Source organism: Sorex fumeus, unplaced genomic scaffold (assembly GCF_029834395.1).
Source record: "Sorex fumeus unplaced genomic scaffold, SorFum_2.1 ptg000007l, whole genome shotgun sequence".
NCBI classification, from domain to species: domain Eukaryota; kingdom Metazoa; phylum Chordata; class Mammalia; order Eulipotyphla; family Soricidae; genus Sorex; species Sorex fumeus.
Window position 1 is genome coordinate 58,353,423 of NW_026606064.1, and position 18,591 is coordinate 58,372,013.

The window sequence follows — 18,591 nt, forward strand, 5'->3', positions numbered from 1 at the left end:
TCAAAGAACTAAGTTTGAGCCCTAAGTCCCTGCACAGTCCCAGCTCTGCATCTTTGGATTCAATAACTTACTAAAAGGGACCACAGAGCAGGCTCCTGAGTGAGTGAATGGCTTAGCCATCAAAAACTCTTATCAAGATGTGCCATTGAGGGGCTGGAGAGATAGTACAGTGGGTAGGGCACTTGCCCTGCACGTAGCTAACCCAGAGTCAATTCCCTGTACCACATATGATCCCCAAAGCCCCACCAGAAGTGATTCCTGAGAATACAGGTAGAGTAAGCCCTGAGCACCACCAAGTGTGGTAAAAAGAAAAGATAGAGACTGAGACAGAGACAGAGAAAGGAAAGAAGCGAAGAGAAAAAGAAAAGAAAATGCACAAGTGGGTGCTTTCAATGTTGAGAATGTCTAGATTTACGGATCCAATCAGATTCAGTAGGAAGAGTTTGGGACACAGTAGTATCACAGTGAGCTTTTGATCAATGTTACTTCTAAACTGCCTTCACCACCTAGTTATAGACACACTCACAAGCTCAGGCAAGTCATCACTCAGAAATAAACTACTGCTTTCCAGCACTTGAGAATTCGTGGCTACTCACCTCTCAGCGAAAACCTTCTCTGTGCAACATTCTCTGTGTTCACCTTCTCTTCAAAGGGCTGCCTGTCCTTCACATCTGCGTTCCCCTGGGAAGTGATTTTAGCAGTGGAAAATTCCTTCAGTTCATCACCAACATGAGCAAAGGGAGGATGAGCCAGTTCCTGGCTTTCTTTTCTGGGCCCAGCATATCTGGGTTCTTTCTGACTCTCTGCTTCCCAGGCTCTGTTGAGGATGAGGTGAGATGCCTCTGTTTCCTCAAAGGACCCAGACTTCCTAACACCCCCTTCTCCACCTGTCCACGTTCTCTGTCTTTCCGATTCTCCAAATTCTTTTGACGTGCCTTTGCTCCCGGGCCCCTCTCCTGAAGGCTGCCAGGCTTGAGATTTCAGAATGCTTCTGACGGGAGTATCTGCATTTTCCAGGGAAGAGGGAAACTTATAATCGGTGGCACTGGTGTGGTCCTCCACAGATGGCTTTGTCCGGAGATCCCCTGCGTACATGGGTGCAACTGTGGGTGCCATGGTAGACACTGATTTGTTCACAGTAGGTGAGAAAGGAATGAACTTCCCACTCTGCACCTAGAAACATACAAAAAGTAAAAATATTCAATTAAAAATGTTGTCTATAGGGGGATGGAGGGATAGCACTGGAGTTTAAGTAAAGATTGCACACAGCTGACTTTGGTTGACCTCAGGCATTTCACATGGTTGTTCCCTTGAGCACTGCCAGAATTGAGCAATGAGCACAGAAACTGGATTAGCTCCTAAGCACTACCAAGTGAGACTTACTTCTCCACCACCACCACCACCACCACCACCCTAAATCCCTGTAAATGCTGTGTATAGAAAATCCAGTTTAAGGACAGACATCGACAGAAACACTAGATTTGAGTGATGGAGGGATAGTACAGTGTATAGAGCACTTAGCTTGCACACAGTCAACCTGGATTCGATCCCTGGAACCACATATGGTCCTCTGAGCCCACCAGGAGTAATCCCTGAGCACAGAGTCAGGAGTAAGCCCTGAGCACAGCTGGGTGTGGCTCCCAAACAAAAACAAACAAAAAACCTCAACCCAGAAGAGAAACATCAGGTGTGGTGCAGTTTCACTGTTTATCTTAGCAGGACATTTGCACAGAATTAGTTACATGCTTCTCATCAATCAAAGTTGTCCAAGTGAGCAGCAGGCATGCATACTATTTTTCTCTCCAAAGTGGACTCACTCCAAATGATTTCAGCAAGCAAATTATGAAAACAAGAAAGGAGAAATCTATTTGGCATGACTGAGCTTCCTTTGGAATGAAATTATAACCTAATCACTGACAGACAATATATATGCATACCTTAGTCAATACTCCTTAATGATAGCACTGCCTAAGTGTCACCCCATGCTCCTGTATATAAAGACGCTCCCCCCTATCTGGAACTGGGTCACAAGCACCTACCTGCTCCACCTCTCCGAGAGTGACAGGCTGAGTCTGATAGCGAGCGTTCATTCTTCTCTGTCTTATGTCTATTCTGTTTCGGGTAGAGATGGCTTTTGAGACTGGCTGCGACAATTTGTTAAACAATGCCAACTTCTCTGCTAAGCTGAGAGTTGAGGAATCAGGTTCACCTTGCTCAGCAGAATCACTGCCCTCATTTGCCTGGTCTCTGGCTAAAGCTTTCTGATGAGCAGATGCCTGTAAGCTGAAAGGGATAAGAACACAGTGAGAAAAATGCAGACCAAGCAAGAGCCCACCGCGAATTTTATACATTGACTATTCTCCAAAGGGTAAAACGGGTCTCGTGCCTCCCACTCCACAGATGCATTTTAGACAGGTGTAGGCGGTTGTTTAGTTATTAAAGAAGAGAATGGCATAGTCGGCTGGCGACATACAAAGAGCAGAGTTCTGAGTTCTGAATTGCTGCTACAAAAGGAATTTCCCGTTTAGTGGGATCAGTTGTACTGCTTGTATCAATAACAAATCAGGCTGTAGGGAGGTGAGACACTGGCATGTTCATCTGAAAGCGTTGCTCCCATGGTGGCATTTCTGTTTTAAATAATTAGGAAGTAAAACGGTCTTTCTGCCAAAAATCTCTGCAGCCCAGGGGCTTGGTTTTCACTTGCTCGACACATAGGGTTCAGTTTTAAAGAGTCAATTTGCTCCTCCCATTTAGGGTCCTTGCCTAGTCTCTCCCTAGAAAGGGACTAAAAGTGGATGGACACTTTTCCAGGTGAAGGGAAGGAAGGCTTCCAGGATAGTTGGTGGCTGAGAGGCCCAGACAACCACCTGTCAGGGCCAAGCCAAAGAATATTCTGCCTTGCTTCCGGTTCGCCATCCACGCACAAATTATCTGACAAAAGAGCAGTGTTTGAGTGTCCTGGGGTATCATGAAGATGGGAACAGGGCACCCTGGATCTTCTGTCTTTCCTGAAGCCTACTGGGCAGAGGGGTGGAAGGGGAGGAGGGCAAGCAGAAATCTCCTTCCCTGGAGACCCCGCTGGCCTGCGGTGTGGCAGCTCTGTGTCTGCACCCTCATTTCACTTCTTTCCATCTTTTTAGTTTTCTCATCTTTTTTTTTTTTTAGCTTTTTCGGTTTTGGCCCATGTCAAGGAGGGTGGAGATTTCCATGCTTTAGGGGACATGATGTTAAAACACAAGAGCAAAACAGACACATTTCGTATCATGAATGATTAGGGCCAAGGCACTGCTTTTAACATGGATTGTGTCCACAAAGGAATACATTTTTTAAAAACGAGGGTATAAGAGAATTTCAACCCTCAAACCCTGTCCCCCTTTTTCGACGAAAAGTGCCCGTGCTTTTTAGATGAAAAATGACATACTTTAGGGACGAGACGATTATGAAAGATAAACCGAACTAGTGGATCAGTGAGTTAGTGCCATCCTAATTCTAACACATGAAAGCAGAAGGTTGACAGGGCTTTCTCATGCAAGTCCACTTGTACCATGACCAAATGAAATGTCACACATCGTAGAACCGCTCATGACAGTAACTCGTTTGTCAAACAAACGAAAGGCATTCAAGGTTCTGAGACGCATCCACCATGTAGCACCTCTGAACTTGGAGCCACATGCAGCTATTTCTGTCCGGTACCTGGCAGGTTGCACAGGGCTCTGAGCTACAGTGGGACAGGGAAGTCTTGCCATAACAGGGTGGGTGGCCACAGAGCACGAAGCAGGGATAGGTTCACTTTAAAAGCAATTGTCAAAGGAGGCACATTCATAGGAGAGAGAAGAAAAGAAGCATTAAAGGAAGCAAGTTTCAGTTCAGAAATGTTACATCAAATACGGTAACCAAATTATTATTTGCTTATTATTTTGGAAACATCACAATTTTTTTTTAAAAAGCAATTGCAAACAGGAACTAAGAGACAAAATAAATGAAACAAGAATAGATCTTAAGCCCTGAAAGGTTGGAACATCAGGATAAACGGCAGCTTTAAGAAAAAAACAAACATTTTTCAAAAGCTAGTATCGATCATCAGCAAATCAATAAGTGGCATCTATATTTCAGGATGTTTTTCTCATTCTATTTTTGAAAAGAATCTGTGTCCTCATATAATCTAAGCACAACAAAGTAGACTAAGTCCATTAAGGGAATGATTTTTACTTATACATAAGGATACTGTTTTGTTCCCAGGGGCAGCTGCTTTATTTATTTGTTTGTTTGTTTGTTTGCTTGCTTGGGAGGGGGAAGGGGTGGTTTGGGCAGCACCTGGTAATGCTCAGGGTTTATTCTTAACTCTGAACTCACATTTCACTCTTGGAAGTGCTCTAGGGACCATATGAGGTGCCTGGGTCTAAATTGGGTAGGCTGTGTGCAAGGCAAGTGTCTTAACCCCTGTGTGATCTCTCTGACTCTGTATTATCAGCTGTACTTTCAGCTGTGCCCCTTACTAACACACCTGTACTATCGGTTCTTGGGTAGCTGCACTGTATTTTACAACATCCACTCAAAGATCTAAACTCAAGTATCTCTTTCAAGGTACATTAGAAAATAAAGAACAGAGTGAGATATGCACCTAAATAAATAAAAATCTAACACTGGGGGCCCGTAAGAAGGCTCGGTGGCTTTTATTCCTCCTGTTCACCAGACTTGCCTGTGGCCAAGGGGACCCTGACAGTCCCCCCAGATGGGCACTCCAGTGAGGAAGAAAAACAGCAAACTTGATACAAGCTCCTAATGAATGGAAGGCATACTTATTCATATAGATGCTGAGAAGGTGGGGACAGCTGGAGAAAGAAGTGGAGGCAGCTGATCTAACAGCCAGTGGGCTGTGAGCTAGTAGTCTCTGAGGAGTCAATGGCCTGAACTGCAGGAACATCATTACCTTAGGAAGGATGTGAGTGAGTGTGTGTGTGCACGCGTGTGTGTATGTGTGTCTTCGTGTGTATGTGTGTGTGTGAAATGCAGCATTAAAAAAAAAAACATGACAGCATGGGCTGGACCCTTGGCACAAGACAACAACAATAGCAACAAAACAGATAAAAGTTTTTGGTTGAGGATAACAGTTATCACTGAATGAATTACTTCAGGAAATTCATTCCACACACAGTGCCTCATGCGGTTCAGATTTGACTTTACAGAGTTTGGAAAGTCATCCAATGTCCAGTGAATGGAAAACCTTTTTAAAGTGATAACTTAAATGATTAAAAAAAAAAAAAAGAACCCTTATCTGTGCAAGTTTCATACTGAAATATTTTGGGATAAAATGATCAGGGGTTTGCTGGAAAATAAGGAAGGAAGACAGGAGCATGTGTGGAATGCATCACTGCTGAACTGAAGACTGTTGAACGTCACTCATGAGAATGTGGGGGTTCGCTCTATTGACCCATCTAATCTCAGGCTTTAAATTCTCCTTGAAAAAGAGATTTTAAGAACACACATATTAAAAACAAAATGTTAAAATTCCTCTCCAACTTGTTCCAGAAGATGCACTGTTAACATTACAAAGTCTTACAACAATAAAAGATCAGTCTTGAAACACCCACGTCTCTGTGACTTAGGATGCAAATCCGTAAATCTTTTCTTTTGAGTAGACAGTGGAACCCAGGCCCAGAGGTCAGAAGGGAGACTTACGTGGCAGCGATGACCACCTCCTCTGTGGTGACGGGCTGGGTGTGGGATCTGTCCTGCAGACGCCGCAGCCTTTGCTCCACTGCCGCATTGCGGGAGCGACGCTTGGGAACGTTTTTCTCATCCAATGATTTTTCCATTTCCTAAAACCAGAAGCATAGCCCAGGCCTTCTAAACCCGAGGAAAGGAAATCAGAACAGCACTCGGTTCACACAGAGAACACTCAGGAGAGGTGAAGACCAGTCATAACTGTGGGGACCACACTCATCAAGGACCCAGAAAGAAGCACAGAACACAGAATGTGGTATGGGCCCCAGCAAGTCTGGTGTCGGGGTGGGCAGACAGGAGGTCAGAACGGTGGCGCCCATCCCCACCCAGATGGGAGAGGTTTCCTTTAGGACCTCTGGGGTACACCTACCCTGAAGAGCAGCCTCTTGGCAGCCACGCTCAGCTTGGCTCTCTCATCTACCTTTTCTTCATCTGTAAAAAGCCACAAAACAACAACTGAACATCCAGAGAACACGTAGGCAAATTGTAAAATTTCTTAAAGCTCGGGTGAACTAAATATTACAGAACTTGCCAGCTTATGCTATGAACTAGAGATGTACAAAACATCATAAATTAGACAGATAAGAAATAACAAGACTGGCACTTCTTTCCCTTCAGCCATTCTTTTGCTCACCTTTTTAATGAGAAAGAACTGGTACACTGCAATTAACCTGACAAGGCTGTCTAGACAGTAATTTCCTACTATGATATTTGAGGAATTGAGAGTTAAGAATAGATTTTATGGCCAAGAGTCTCTCTCTTTACAACCAAATGGAAGTAATAATAAAAATCTGTTTCTTTCATTCAAATCAGTCTCCCCACCCCGCCAACCATTTTGCTCATACCATAGTTCTTGAACTCTCAAAAATAAGAGAAAGGGTATCTGAGCATTTTACCTAGCTTTTATTCTAGGCTCAGAAAGAAAATGTAGCGGAAAGTAAGAAATTAATGGCACTCTAGTCTGATTCTCTCAAAAGACAAATATGATTCTCTCAAAAGACTTAATACTTAGATCTACTCTTGGGTGAGATGACCAAAACAAACAAACAAATAAATGGTACTTGCCATCAGCAGTTGGTATTTCTGGATTTGAAGTAGACCTAGGAAAGATATTAGCAAATAATAATAATGAAAAATTAGCTGGCTGGAATAGAAGATACAAAGGATTATATTAAAAATAGAAATAAAAGTGCAATTCAACTTCCTTAAAGAATATCATCTTGGAGCAACTGTGTGTGCACACGGTTATCAGCAGACATGGTGTGTAAGTGTGTGCAGGCAATCCAAACAAGTGGACACCTCATGGGAGACACACTAGGACCATACACAACTCATTATACACAACCAGCAATTATTTTAGACAAACTCTGTCATTTCTGTGCATAGGTATGTGACAATGGAACTCATGTGTGACAAGGAGGTGGACACTTACATAAAATAACTATAAAATTCCTGAGTTATTTTCACTGTAAAGTCTGGCAAATCCTCAGTCTTGATTCTAACTTAACAAGGGCATAAAACATCAAAAACACGAAGTGAAGAAAAGCAGCATTTCTTGCGAATGTCTGAACGCAACGTAAAACGTGTGCTGGGATATAGCTTTAATGGTCAACTTTCTTACAAAATACATTAATTGCAGCCAAGTAATTGTCCTTTATAGATAAAAAGGAGAGATGATGGAATCACCACACCCCATTTAACAGCATCAAGATCCCCACGTGGAGAGAATAATTTCTGTACAATTTAAGCTCCTGAACTATGAGACTACACATACACACGCCTACCTATCTGATGCCTGCCGTTCTGCTGAGGTTATAGGTTGAGTTCTAAATCTCTCTGAAGTCTTTCTACTTTCACCAGGAGAAAAATAACGTCTGGGTTTCCGGGAGCCTCTCTCCCGTTCCACACTGACAGGCCAGCCACTGCCTTCGGTTGACCTTTCAACCCGGGGTTGGCTTTTAGGTTCACAGGGAGAGAGGAACACAGCAGGGGACAGAGAGAGAGAGAGAGAACACAGCAAAGGTTTATGCATCTTGGGGAGTCAAGACACAGACACTGCCAAATCCCCCTGCATGCCTCTACCATGCATGGGAAGGGGGTGGAACATTCCAGACACCCCCTCCCCCCAACTCCCCATTAGTAGGCGGAAGCAGAATGGTAGTGGTGGAGCCATTTCCTCGGGGGTCTGCCCGCACACTTGTGAGCTAAGCTTAGCTATGACTCAGTGTAGGTCACTGCACACGTGGACAGGTGAATCATTCTGATACGTGCAAGTGACACATTGGGGAAACATCACCTACAGTTCCGATTTCTTGCTGGCACTGGCCGACTCCAGAAACGCATTTCGAAGCTGGGCGACCGACACCCTGGTGTCCAGCATGCCAACTTCCACCGGGGGTTCCCCAGCTTGGGCACTCTGTCTTCTGGAAGTTGGGTCCCTTGCCCTCAGGGCCTGGAGCTGAGAGGGGCCGGTGTAGTCAGACAGGGAGCGGATCCGAACCTTGTGCTTCTTCGAGGATGCCTCCTTTGCGGAACCAGTCACACCAACCTCCTGGGACACGGGCTCGTTCCGAAAGTACAAGACCACTTCGCTCCTGCCCATTCTGTCTGGGGGCTGGTGGTCAGCTGGAGGGGGGTGCGACCGACTGTCCGGGTCCTTCCACGGTTCCAAGGTGATGGTACTGACAGCTGGCTGACCCAGGCCTTCGTTTGCAGCACGCTCTTGGTGGCTTCGTGAGAGCCGACGGTTCTCCAATGCCAACAGCGTTTTCTGGCTTTTTTCGAGCACCTCGGCAAAGAGCGCATCTTCGTCAGCTTTGGGTTCACAGATGTGAAGATCGGGGCTCTCTCTTCTTTCGCCTTCTAGAACCTTCGCGGTGGGAGGAGGCTGGGGGGCGCTGGCGGGGGTCGAGCCCAGCCAGCTCTGCTCAGAGCGGTTCTCTGGGGCTTCTGAAGGCACCAGCTTGGCCGGATGGGTGGGCTCCGCGGGTTGCACGTAGGCCCGTAGAGGTTGCCGGGGGGCGCTGGCAGCAGCCTTGCTCACCACCCTATCAAAGGCCGAGTTTTCAGACTGAAAGGACAGGCAATGCAGTGGGGCAGGCTGCAGTCTCCTCTGAGTCAAGGACTCGGGGGCAAGTTCAGGGCTGCTGCGTGCACTCTCCTCTTTCACCAATCTCTCTCTAACTTTAACTCTTTAAGAAAGAAAAAGGGTGTAAATTGCAATGGTTACCAGCTGCTCGATGGGAGGAGGACATGTGAGAATCAAAGAGCACCAGCGAGTGGACTTCAAGCCAGAGAGACAAACAGGTGACAGAGCATCTGGGGGCAGTAATGACAGGGATGCTGCTTGCAAATGACTTTTGCTGTGGGGTCACAGGTGGGTAGGATGGATACTGCTCTGTGAAGAGGAAGGACTCGGGCCAGGGAGAAGGGCTCTTTGGGACTCCCTGGACATCCAGAAGCCACAGAAAAATCCATGAATATGAGCCACCTGTAAGCAGGGGCGGCAGAGGGAGCCGGTGGCCATGGCAGCAAACCTTCCCCAGAGACAGTCTGCCAGGAAGTTACAGACATCCAGCTGCTGATCAAATATAACTTCCTTGACTCCCAGAAAGGTGAGTGCATTTGTGGTGATTTATTATCACTTTCAGTATTAAGCTCAAAACTCAACAACCATTCCTTTGTGTACAATCCAATTAAACATTCACACCCAATCATCCACTGACTCAATCATAAGACCTATGACCAGTGTGGACATCATCACTATTCGTAATAGTAGCACCGAGTTGTTCAATAAAGAAATACTTGTTCAAAGAATTCATGAATTGGGAAGGGTTTGTGGCTCACACAGCCCTGGATTGCGCCCCTCCCCTATATATATTACAAAAACAATAAAGAACTAATGAGCTAAATATTCTCTCCCTCAAGAATGGCTATGATGTCCTTAATTAAAAATAATTTTTTTCAAAAAGATTAAAATAGTTCTGGTTGTTTCTAGAGCTATTTAAATACCTGAGAGCTGATTTTTGTTTGTTTGGGGGGGCCACACCCAGCAATGCCTTGGGGTCACTCCTGGCTCTGTGCTCAGGAATTTCTCCTAGATGTGCTTGGGGAAATCATATGAGATGCTGGGGATCAAACCTGGGTTAGCAGCATGCAAAGCAAATGCCCTACACACTATCTTATCACTTCAGCCCCAGATATTTATTTTTAATTCACTTTTTGGTTGGTTGTTTTTGGGGGCCACACTCAGTGGTACTCAGGACTTATTCTCAGCTCTGTGTTCAAAAATCAGTCCTGGTGGGGCTCGGGGCTTGGGAGACCATATGTGGTGCCAGGAACCAAACCCACACAAGTGCCTTACCAGTTGTACTAATTCTCCATTACCCAGATACTTATTTTTAAGTCTATTCAAAAGCTATTTTTTTCCCCTTAATGCAGCATCAAGAGAGTTTTACCATTGTGTTCTAGAGAGATCTTGGTCAAAGTCTGGCTCAGTTTGATCTTTCTAGCTGTCTGATCTCATACAGAATGCCCACCTCAATTATTTTACCTTTTAATTGGGAACTGCAATGTGGTGGCTGCAAAGCACATATCTTAGTGCTTAGCAAAGAGTTTATGTCTGATAGTGTTAGCTAGTTTTTAGTTTAACCTTTTGAAGTAACATGTAGTGACAAAGGAGAACCTAGTCAAGTCATTTGAGAATGACTTACTGATTGAGGATCATCTTTACAAAGTAAATAATACATTTAGAGTGTTTTATTTGAGAGATATTAAAAAAAAAACCCTCTCATCTGCTTAAGATTAGTCAGCAGAAAAAATTACCTATGCAGAAGAAAAGAGTTTTTTGGAGAAAAGAATATTTCTTTAAAGGACACAGACCCCTTGCTAACTCTGTTGAGTACCCCAAGCTTTTCAATATGAGACAGAGTATCCATGGAGATTTCATTAAAGAGTCAGAGACACAGAAAGGGCAGGTACCATTCAGAATGAAAAAAAGAAAAAACATTCTTTGAGTTGTTATTTTTCCCAGAGACTAGCCAGGGTGAAGGTTTTCATATTTATAAGCTTTGTTAATCAAAAAAAGGCTGAAATGCGGTTCCAGTTCTCCTGTGGAATGTGTCCTTCTAATCAGAGACAATCTGAATGTTGTCTTCAGCAGAGAACAAAGTGACTGTTAGAAACGCAATAGATGGGAGCTTTGTCCTCTCAATGACTTATTCATTCTTACTCCTTCTGCCTCTCCCTGCCCCCAATATTAAAAAAAAAAAAGAGAGATAGGAGTTTCTGTCTTTTTTAAAAAAAAAAACCAAATTCCCGAAATGTAACTGTCAAAGATTATCTCCTGGTTTAGTGATCAAAAAACAGAAAACATGGAACTGGAAGAGATGAGTAGAAGTGAGTGGTGCAGGACATTAGAGAATTAGTCAGACTCCAGAGCAACCAAGAGACAACATTAGGGTGGGTCTTGATGCTGCCCCCCCCGCCCCCCAGTCAGTGAACAAGGAGAAAAAAGAACAGGTGCCACCAACAGATTAGCAGCAAGAAAAAAAGTGGCTGAGGGGGAAATGATTAGTGGGGATTAGGCACACGGTGGAGAAAAGCCATCCTTAGAAGCAGCTCCTTGGACACATGTGATTTTGTGATTTTTCAAGTGCAGGGTCATGAGAAGAGGGAAAGGAGAAGGGAGAGTTGGATCATTTGTGGAAGAGCATAGCAGCTGAGCAGGAAAAGGAGAAATTAAGCCACAAAAGCTTCAGCTTGACAGATACCTGGAAGGCCAGTTGATAAGTGATGGTGTGTCTCCTTCTGAATCTTTCTGGAGAAACCACTCATGTTTGGGTTTCCCTGTACTATCATGCACAAAAAACAAGACTTTAGATAAGAGCTCTTCAAATGTCATCACACATATTCAAGACTGAAGCATCATTTCGGTTCCAAAGCCTTTTCAAATGTAGAAGCATATTTTTTTGCCATGAGGTTTTTAAATTTAGATTTCCAGAACACTGTGGCCCTCAACTAAATCAAGAGATAGAAATAAAACTATTGAAAGCCCACCAAATAGTTTTTTCCAAGCAATTTGAAAGTGATAGACATTGTACATGCTTACAAATACTAAATACCATAGCTACAAGTACTAATTCAAATCTACTGGATAAATAGTATGTACAAGATACTATCTATAAACTGGATACAATCTATATATTATAGATATACTATACTATAGATATACTATATTGTAGATATACTATCTATATACTATAGATACTATCCATAATAGTATCTACTATGGTCAAAGCACCAAGCTAGGCTCAGAGAAAGAATAAATGTAAATAAGCATCATCCCAGCCATTAAAAAGTTTACACAGCACTACCTAGGTTCATAAATGATTTATACATTCTCCAACATGCCATCGGAGATAGAGCAAGATTGAATATGACAAAGTAATTATGACAGAATATAGATGTTTTAGAGAAAAGTTGTAGGGAAGGAGACTCTTATAGCTCTGTAAAGAAACATAGGAGAAAGATTCAAACTAATGACCTGTCTTCTCCCAAAGTGCAGAAGGGTGGGGGGGCGGGGGGGAAGTGAGAACGTCTGTGTGCTAGCTAGATGCTCCACCTGCTTAAAACCTTAACAAGTGATTTCTTCATGATCAAATTGGAAACACATTTCAGTTCAAAGTGATTTACCAAAGAAAAAAAACCCATTCAGTATACTAAAATTAACTTTCTTAAATCCACTTTAGTTGGAGCTTTAGTTTACAATGACAGCCCAAATCTGTCAATTACCATCTCTGAATCTCTGGACTCTTTTGCTGAGACCTCAGAAATGGGTCACAGTTGAGGGTTGGGCCCTTGTTTCTTTAGTAACATCCCCCAGACTCCCTCAGCCCATCTTCCCTACCCTAGGCGCTATGGTTATTTAGCCTGCAGTAAATAAAACATCCAGATGTCTGGAAACTCCTTTTATTTCCAGCCACACAGTCAAGCTTCTGAATGTCTGTTTAGTCATGGTACTAGCTGAGCCCATTTCTGTAGCCAAGGATGGAATCACTGCAAAGCAAGAGAGGAAAAAGTGGGAGAAGAAGGAGCTTTCAACATGTGTTCATTTAGTTCTGAACCCTAAAGAGGGCAGTCTCCAGTTATAAAAGCAAAAATCTGAGCTATGGGGGGGGGGGGGGCCTGTCCAGAAGGGTAAGGACATCAGGGGAGGAAGATGGTCACTTCTACTCGAAACCAACAGGCATATGATGACATGGGCTCTACCTTCATATCTACTTCCACTCTCTGACCTCCTCCTTTCGCTCACAGCCACCCTACAGTTACATGGGGTCTGCCTGGATAACACACCTCTAAAGACACTGCTAAAGGGGCCAGAGAGATAGTACAGAGGTTAATGCTCTTGCCTTCCAACCTTCTGATCCAAGATCAAATCCCAGCACTACAGATGGTCCTCTGAGCACTGTCAGGAGTCACGCCTGAGCACAGAGTCAGAAATAGCCCTTGAGCACCAGTGGGTGTGGGGCTCAAACCCCCAACAAATAAAACTAAAACCTAGACAGCATCACCATCACAAATGATCAGGGACTTAACAATTTGTCCCCTTGATTTGCTGACTCAGCATTTATAAAGTGACAATCAGGCACTGGCTAAGCTGCACTGATTCATCACAATTTCGATCTGGAGTGAGCCCCTAAACTACCATCATGGTAATGAATCCTCAAATTTTGATATTTCACATATATATTTGTATCATGAGAAATAAACAATCCTTGCATAGATATATTTTTATGTAATAGTCCTTAATGTAATGCTTAACTTTATTTTTATTACAAAGGTTTGCTTAAGAGTAACTGTAGGATGGATTTGTTTCATAAAACTTACAGATTCTAAATTTTATAAGGCTGTCAGGGTATACTAGCTCAATTAGGCCCTTGGAAATAAAGTCAAGCATTGAGGTTAGGGGTCCAAAGGATGGTACAGAGATCAAGGCCTTGCATGTGGCTCACCTCCCCTTTATTCGCTGGTCCCCAATATAGCCCCCCTGAGCACACGCAAGGGTCCCTCCTGAGTACACTGTAGCACTATAGCACTGTCCTCACGTTGCTCATTAATTTGCTCGAGTGGGCACCAGTAACGTCTCCATTGTGAGACTTGTTGTTATTGTTTTTGGCATATCGAATATACCACAGGGATCTTGCCAGGCTCTGCCGTAAGGGTGGTACACTTTCGTAGCTTGCCGTGCTCTTGAGAGGGATGGAGGAACTGAACCCGGGTCAGCCGCATGCAAGGCAAATATCCTACCCGCTGTACTATTGTTCAGTCCCTGAGCACGGAGCACACAGCTCCTGAGTACACAGCTAGGAATAATCCCATGAGCACAATTAGGGGTGGCCCAATTAGCCCCTCAAGACTGAGGTGGGGGATGGGATGGGGACTTAGAAACTCACTCTCCAGCCCTCCAAGGCTGGCATTTATGTAAGCACACAGGAACACAGTTAGATTCCTGGCATTGCACCGTCCCAGCAACTGGGAAATATGGCAGAACCAGTGGAAATTTTTTAAAATTCTCGCCTGGGAGTGATTTAGTTTCCCAAAGCTCAATGCCCCTTTTAAACTATCAACATTTTAATGTACATCAGACCTCACTCACAAAGCATATCCCCTTTGGATTAGAGAGTCAGGAGTTAGAGAGTAATAAAAAGGTGGACAGGCAGAGTCTTCTCGGGGTAGAAGCAGGATAAGCATGTGAGATAACTGATTTCTTCCAGTCTCCCTCCTTTCCCAGATAACCTGGGGCCTGAAGGTCACCCACAGCAGCTCTAGGCCAGCGAGGGGACAGCTGGAAAGTTCACAGAGGTCACTGACAGTGTGACTGCAGTAGTCATGGCCAGGGGCTTGGGAGACTTTCCAGTGAGGATTGGAATTTTTTATTTATTTTTTTTGGGGGGGGGGGGGGGTGAGACACACCTGGCAGTACCGAGGAGGGATCACCTGGGGAACAAGGGAATGATCAGCCACATGGAAGGCCAGCGCCCTCTCCTCCTGCATGATGACTGCCCCTGGTTAAGATAACTCTATCTCCTGCTGAGACTCGCCCCAGTCCACAACAACACAACCCAGGACTCTGCCTTAGTCAGGCCAAGATCAGCTTTGCAGGGCTGGAGGGTGAGTTTCTAAGCCCCCACCCCACCCTACTCCACGCCCCAAGCAGCTAATGTTTTCTTTTCTTTTTTTCCCCACCCACTTATCAGGACTCCCACCCACAGTTTAATAACATTTATGAGCACTCTGATTCCAGACCATATACAAGAACTCCAAACTCAGACATAAGTGAAAGAAGCCTTGTCTTATAAACAAGAACTCCCCAATGTGTGCTCTGCTGATGGGTGCCACTGGTCCATGATTAGATAAAAGGCTGCAGCAGAAAGAAAAGAAGCAACATCACTCTGCCTGTGGTTTAAGTCAGCTGATAGTTGCTCTGTAAGGGCACAAGTCCCGTTTAGATTGTGGGCTGACAAATGGGTTTCGATTTGGCTATTTCAAGTAGGACTGCTATCATTTTGGCGACACTTAAAGAAAACAAAGCAAACAGCAGGACATTCCAAAATGATGTGCGGAGCCCTTTGGTATGTGCTAGATGCTAGACAGTAGGCAAAAAGGAGATTAAACAAAAAAAACAAAACTATAAAACAAGGTATCTAGCCTTGGATGTTTCTACTAAAGTAATAGTATTGCTGGAAGCTGCCTTACTAATCTCTTGGTTTAGCATCATACCACATCCATGGGGCCATATTTGAAGGACCCCACAAAATTGCCACAGTCCTTTGCTGCTGGTGAAGCTGACTCTGTGAGATGCCTCATTTGGTTCATGCTCTCTTTCTCCCATCCTCCCCTTTGGCAGAACCTCATCCACCCGAAGCCAGATTGATAACATTAGGGCTCCCTATGCGAAGCCAAGCTTCAGCTTTTTAACTTCTCTGGGAACCTGACAATCTGATAATGAGAAAAACAGACGGGGTTGGATGTGCCAGAGAAAGTGCAGGACTCCAAATGTGATTCTAGTTCCTATTAAGACAGGGAGAAGTTCATAAAAACCCAGGTGGGTTAAGAAAGCTGTGCTGATGGGGAGGGGGACTCTGGACACAATCTCATTTGTCAATAATTCAAAGAGAATGAGATACCCAGATGCAATCTAGCAACTGCAGAACACAGGTAGACCAGCACTCCCAGTGCAATGGACTGTTTGCTTTCATTAATGTATCCCAAGATTGGACGCAGCATTCTGGCAGTCACATAAAGAACTCACTGTCAAATAAAATTCTTAGGTCTGTTTCCCATGAACTGCTGTTAAATCAGGTTTGCCCAGTTTTACCCCTCTAAATACTGAACTTCATTAAATTTCATCTTGCAGTTTCTAACCATTGTTGCAGGCCCATGTATTTTTGTCTTCAGTTTCCTTGTCTTTCTCCTCCTCCTCTCCCACTTCTTCTTATCCCTCTCCTCCCCTCCCCACTCCTCTCTCTTTTCTTCCTGTCACCAAAGTTATTTACAAGTCCTTCCTCCAAAGAATCTCATCACCATCTCAGAAACACTGATATCTCCTAGATTAGTTAATGAAATGTCAAGTACAATCAGGTGCTTGCCAAAGTTCAACTTGGAACATGAGACGTTATAACTTCTTGTTTGGGTAAGCACAACCATTACAACGTCTTCCTTAACTGCTACCCATTCTCTTCCAGACTGACCCTCCACACTTCCTCTAGAGAGTCTGTGGTTGTTTTTCTGGAGGGCCACCCCCAGCAGTAAGTTCAGGGTCTACTCCGGGCTCTGGGCTCTGGGATCACTCCTGGCAGTCTTGGGGGACCATACGGGTGAATTAAACCACAGCCAGTCATTTGCAACGCCCTATCACTGTACTATGTTCTGGCCCCAAGAGTTCTTTTTAAAGTATATAATCAATCAGCCTTGCTTTAAAACCCATCATCCTCAAGACCAATGTAAATACCTTCTCCCTAAGGCACTGTCTCCACCTGCCTCATCCCAAAGTCTGCACTGATGGTTTGGGTTTGGTTTTGGGCTATACTCACCGGTTCTCTGGGCTTAGTCCTGGCTCTGGGCTTAGGGATCACTTCAGGTGGTGCTCTGGAGACCATACAAGGTGAGGCAGATTGAACCCCAGCTGACTGCATGCAGGGCAGTGTCTTGCCTGCTGTACTAGTGCTCCGGCCCAGCCTGCATTGATTATTTGAAAGCACTCTGCCCTTTCTATCTGACAATCTTACCACACCCTTAAAAGACTTGGTTCAACTTTTATTCTTCAAAAAAGAACAAATGCGTGATTTTGATTTCCCATGACACCCAACCCCAGAACCTTATTTAGGCAGTTTCTATTATAGCTATTCTGCCTATCAAACAAACAAACAAACAAACATGTCCAGCAAGGAACATAGTGGTAATCACCATGTAAATATAGTTTTCTTGTAGGATTAGCAAAGCTTACCCAGGAAACTTCCCATCCTTTCAATACCCATGGAGCATGAGTAGATAAACAGATGCTTAACAAATCTGAATCCTTCTAAACTACTTCTTTATTTTGTTTATGAGGGTGAAGCTTTTAAAAACCCTTACATAAACCCATAAAGTGGTCTCTATGATATTTCTGATCTTTCCTAAAACTAACAGCCTTCACAAGAATAGCAATTTTTTTCCATTAAAAAAATGAATCAGACATAAATAATGAGAGGAGAGTATCTGAATATAGGATGGGTATAGGATGCAGGCTTATCAAAGTAGCCCTAATATTTTAATTCAGTTACTTAAGTTCTTTTTTTTTTTGGTTTTTCTTTTTGTTTGGGGGCCACACCAAGCTATGCTCAGGGCTATGGAAGTCAAGTCAGAACCAGCACAGAAAAATCCATTTTGGCCTCTGGGGTCACTCCTGGCAGCTGTGGAGGCCATCTGGGATAAGCCAGGATAGGCCCCAGGCAAAGCAAGGGCCTTTTCCACTGCTCCAGCTCAGAGTTATTTAAGTTCTTTAATCTTTATGGCTTCTTTCTCCTGTATAAAACAGATTGTTAAACTAAACAATCTCCAGGGTTACTTTTGACTCTCATAGCTTAACAATTCTTTGAAACAGAGAATTTAGCTTTTGTGGCTTTGGGATGAGTCAGTTTTCCACGAGCAGAGGTTACCTCTGCTGGGTGAGAAATATAGAATCATGGATGAGACAGTAACTTGGTGGTAATAAGATTTTTTTTTTTTATGATGTGTCAACTGGCTATCAGATATTGTAGGAAAAAAGATGACATTCTAGTTTTCATAGAGGACAGGACTCACTCATGGTTGTATCCCTGAATATGTAATAGTATGCTTAACTCTTTGATGATCCCTTAGAGTCAGCAGACTAAATACTGTCTCCAGCTATGGAAGTCAAGTCAGAACCAGCACAGAAAAATCCATTTTGGGTGCTGGAGTGATAGAAGAGTGGGAAGCGTGTCTGACCTGCATGTGGACAACCCGGGCTCCAGCTCCAGTATCACATCTCGAGCCCTGCCAGGAGTGAGCCCTGAATATAGAGCCAGGAGAGAGTTTGTGAGCTTCGCCAGGTGTAGTCCCATCCCCCAAATCTCTGCTTCACCACGTGGGTGCCCGGCTCCAATTATAGCAGACCCAATCATTATAAAATATTATTAGTGTAAGTACAACGGCTATGAACTTTAGCCTCTCATTCAAAGGAAGACTTTATCTGCTGAAAGCTGCTTGAAGGGGAAAGCTGCTATTGCCCGCTGTGTTTGTTTACATGCATGGGCCTGTGAACAGGGCAGAGTACATGTACACAGGAAATGCGTGCATGTACAAGTG

The 18,591-nt window shown here is 44.1% G+C and overlaps 1 protein-coding gene across 2 annotated transcripts in view; it reads right to left on the reverse strand.

Moving 5' to 3' along the window:
- The window catches only part of SVIL (supervillin), a 229,567-nt gene that overhangs the window by 58,181 nt on the left and 152,795 nt on the right, over positions 1-18,591 (reverse strand). The window contains exons 7-15 of one of the 2 annotated variants that reach the window (XM_056133474.1): positions 11,496-11,576; positions 8,025-8,915; positions 7,509-7,679; positions 6,790-6,824; positions 6,095-6,156; positions 5,680-5,819; positions 3,694-3,789; positions 2,040-2,283; positions 597-1,173 (exon numbers count right to left, since the gene is read on the reverse strand). In XM_056133474.1, coding sequence (XP_055989449.1) covers positions 597-1,173; positions 2,040-2,283; positions 3,694-3,789; positions 5,680-5,819; positions 6,095-6,156; positions 6,790-6,824; positions 7,509-7,679; positions 8,025-8,915; positions 11,496-11,576 — 2,297 coding nt within the window. The remainder of the gene's footprint in view (positions 1-596; positions 1,174-2,039; positions 2,284-3,693; positions 3,790-5,679; positions 5,820-6,094; positions 6,157-6,789; positions 6,825-7,508; positions 7,680-8,024; positions 8,916-11,495; positions 11,577-18,591) is intronic. The other variant, XM_056133483.1, reaches the window with a different exon arrangement.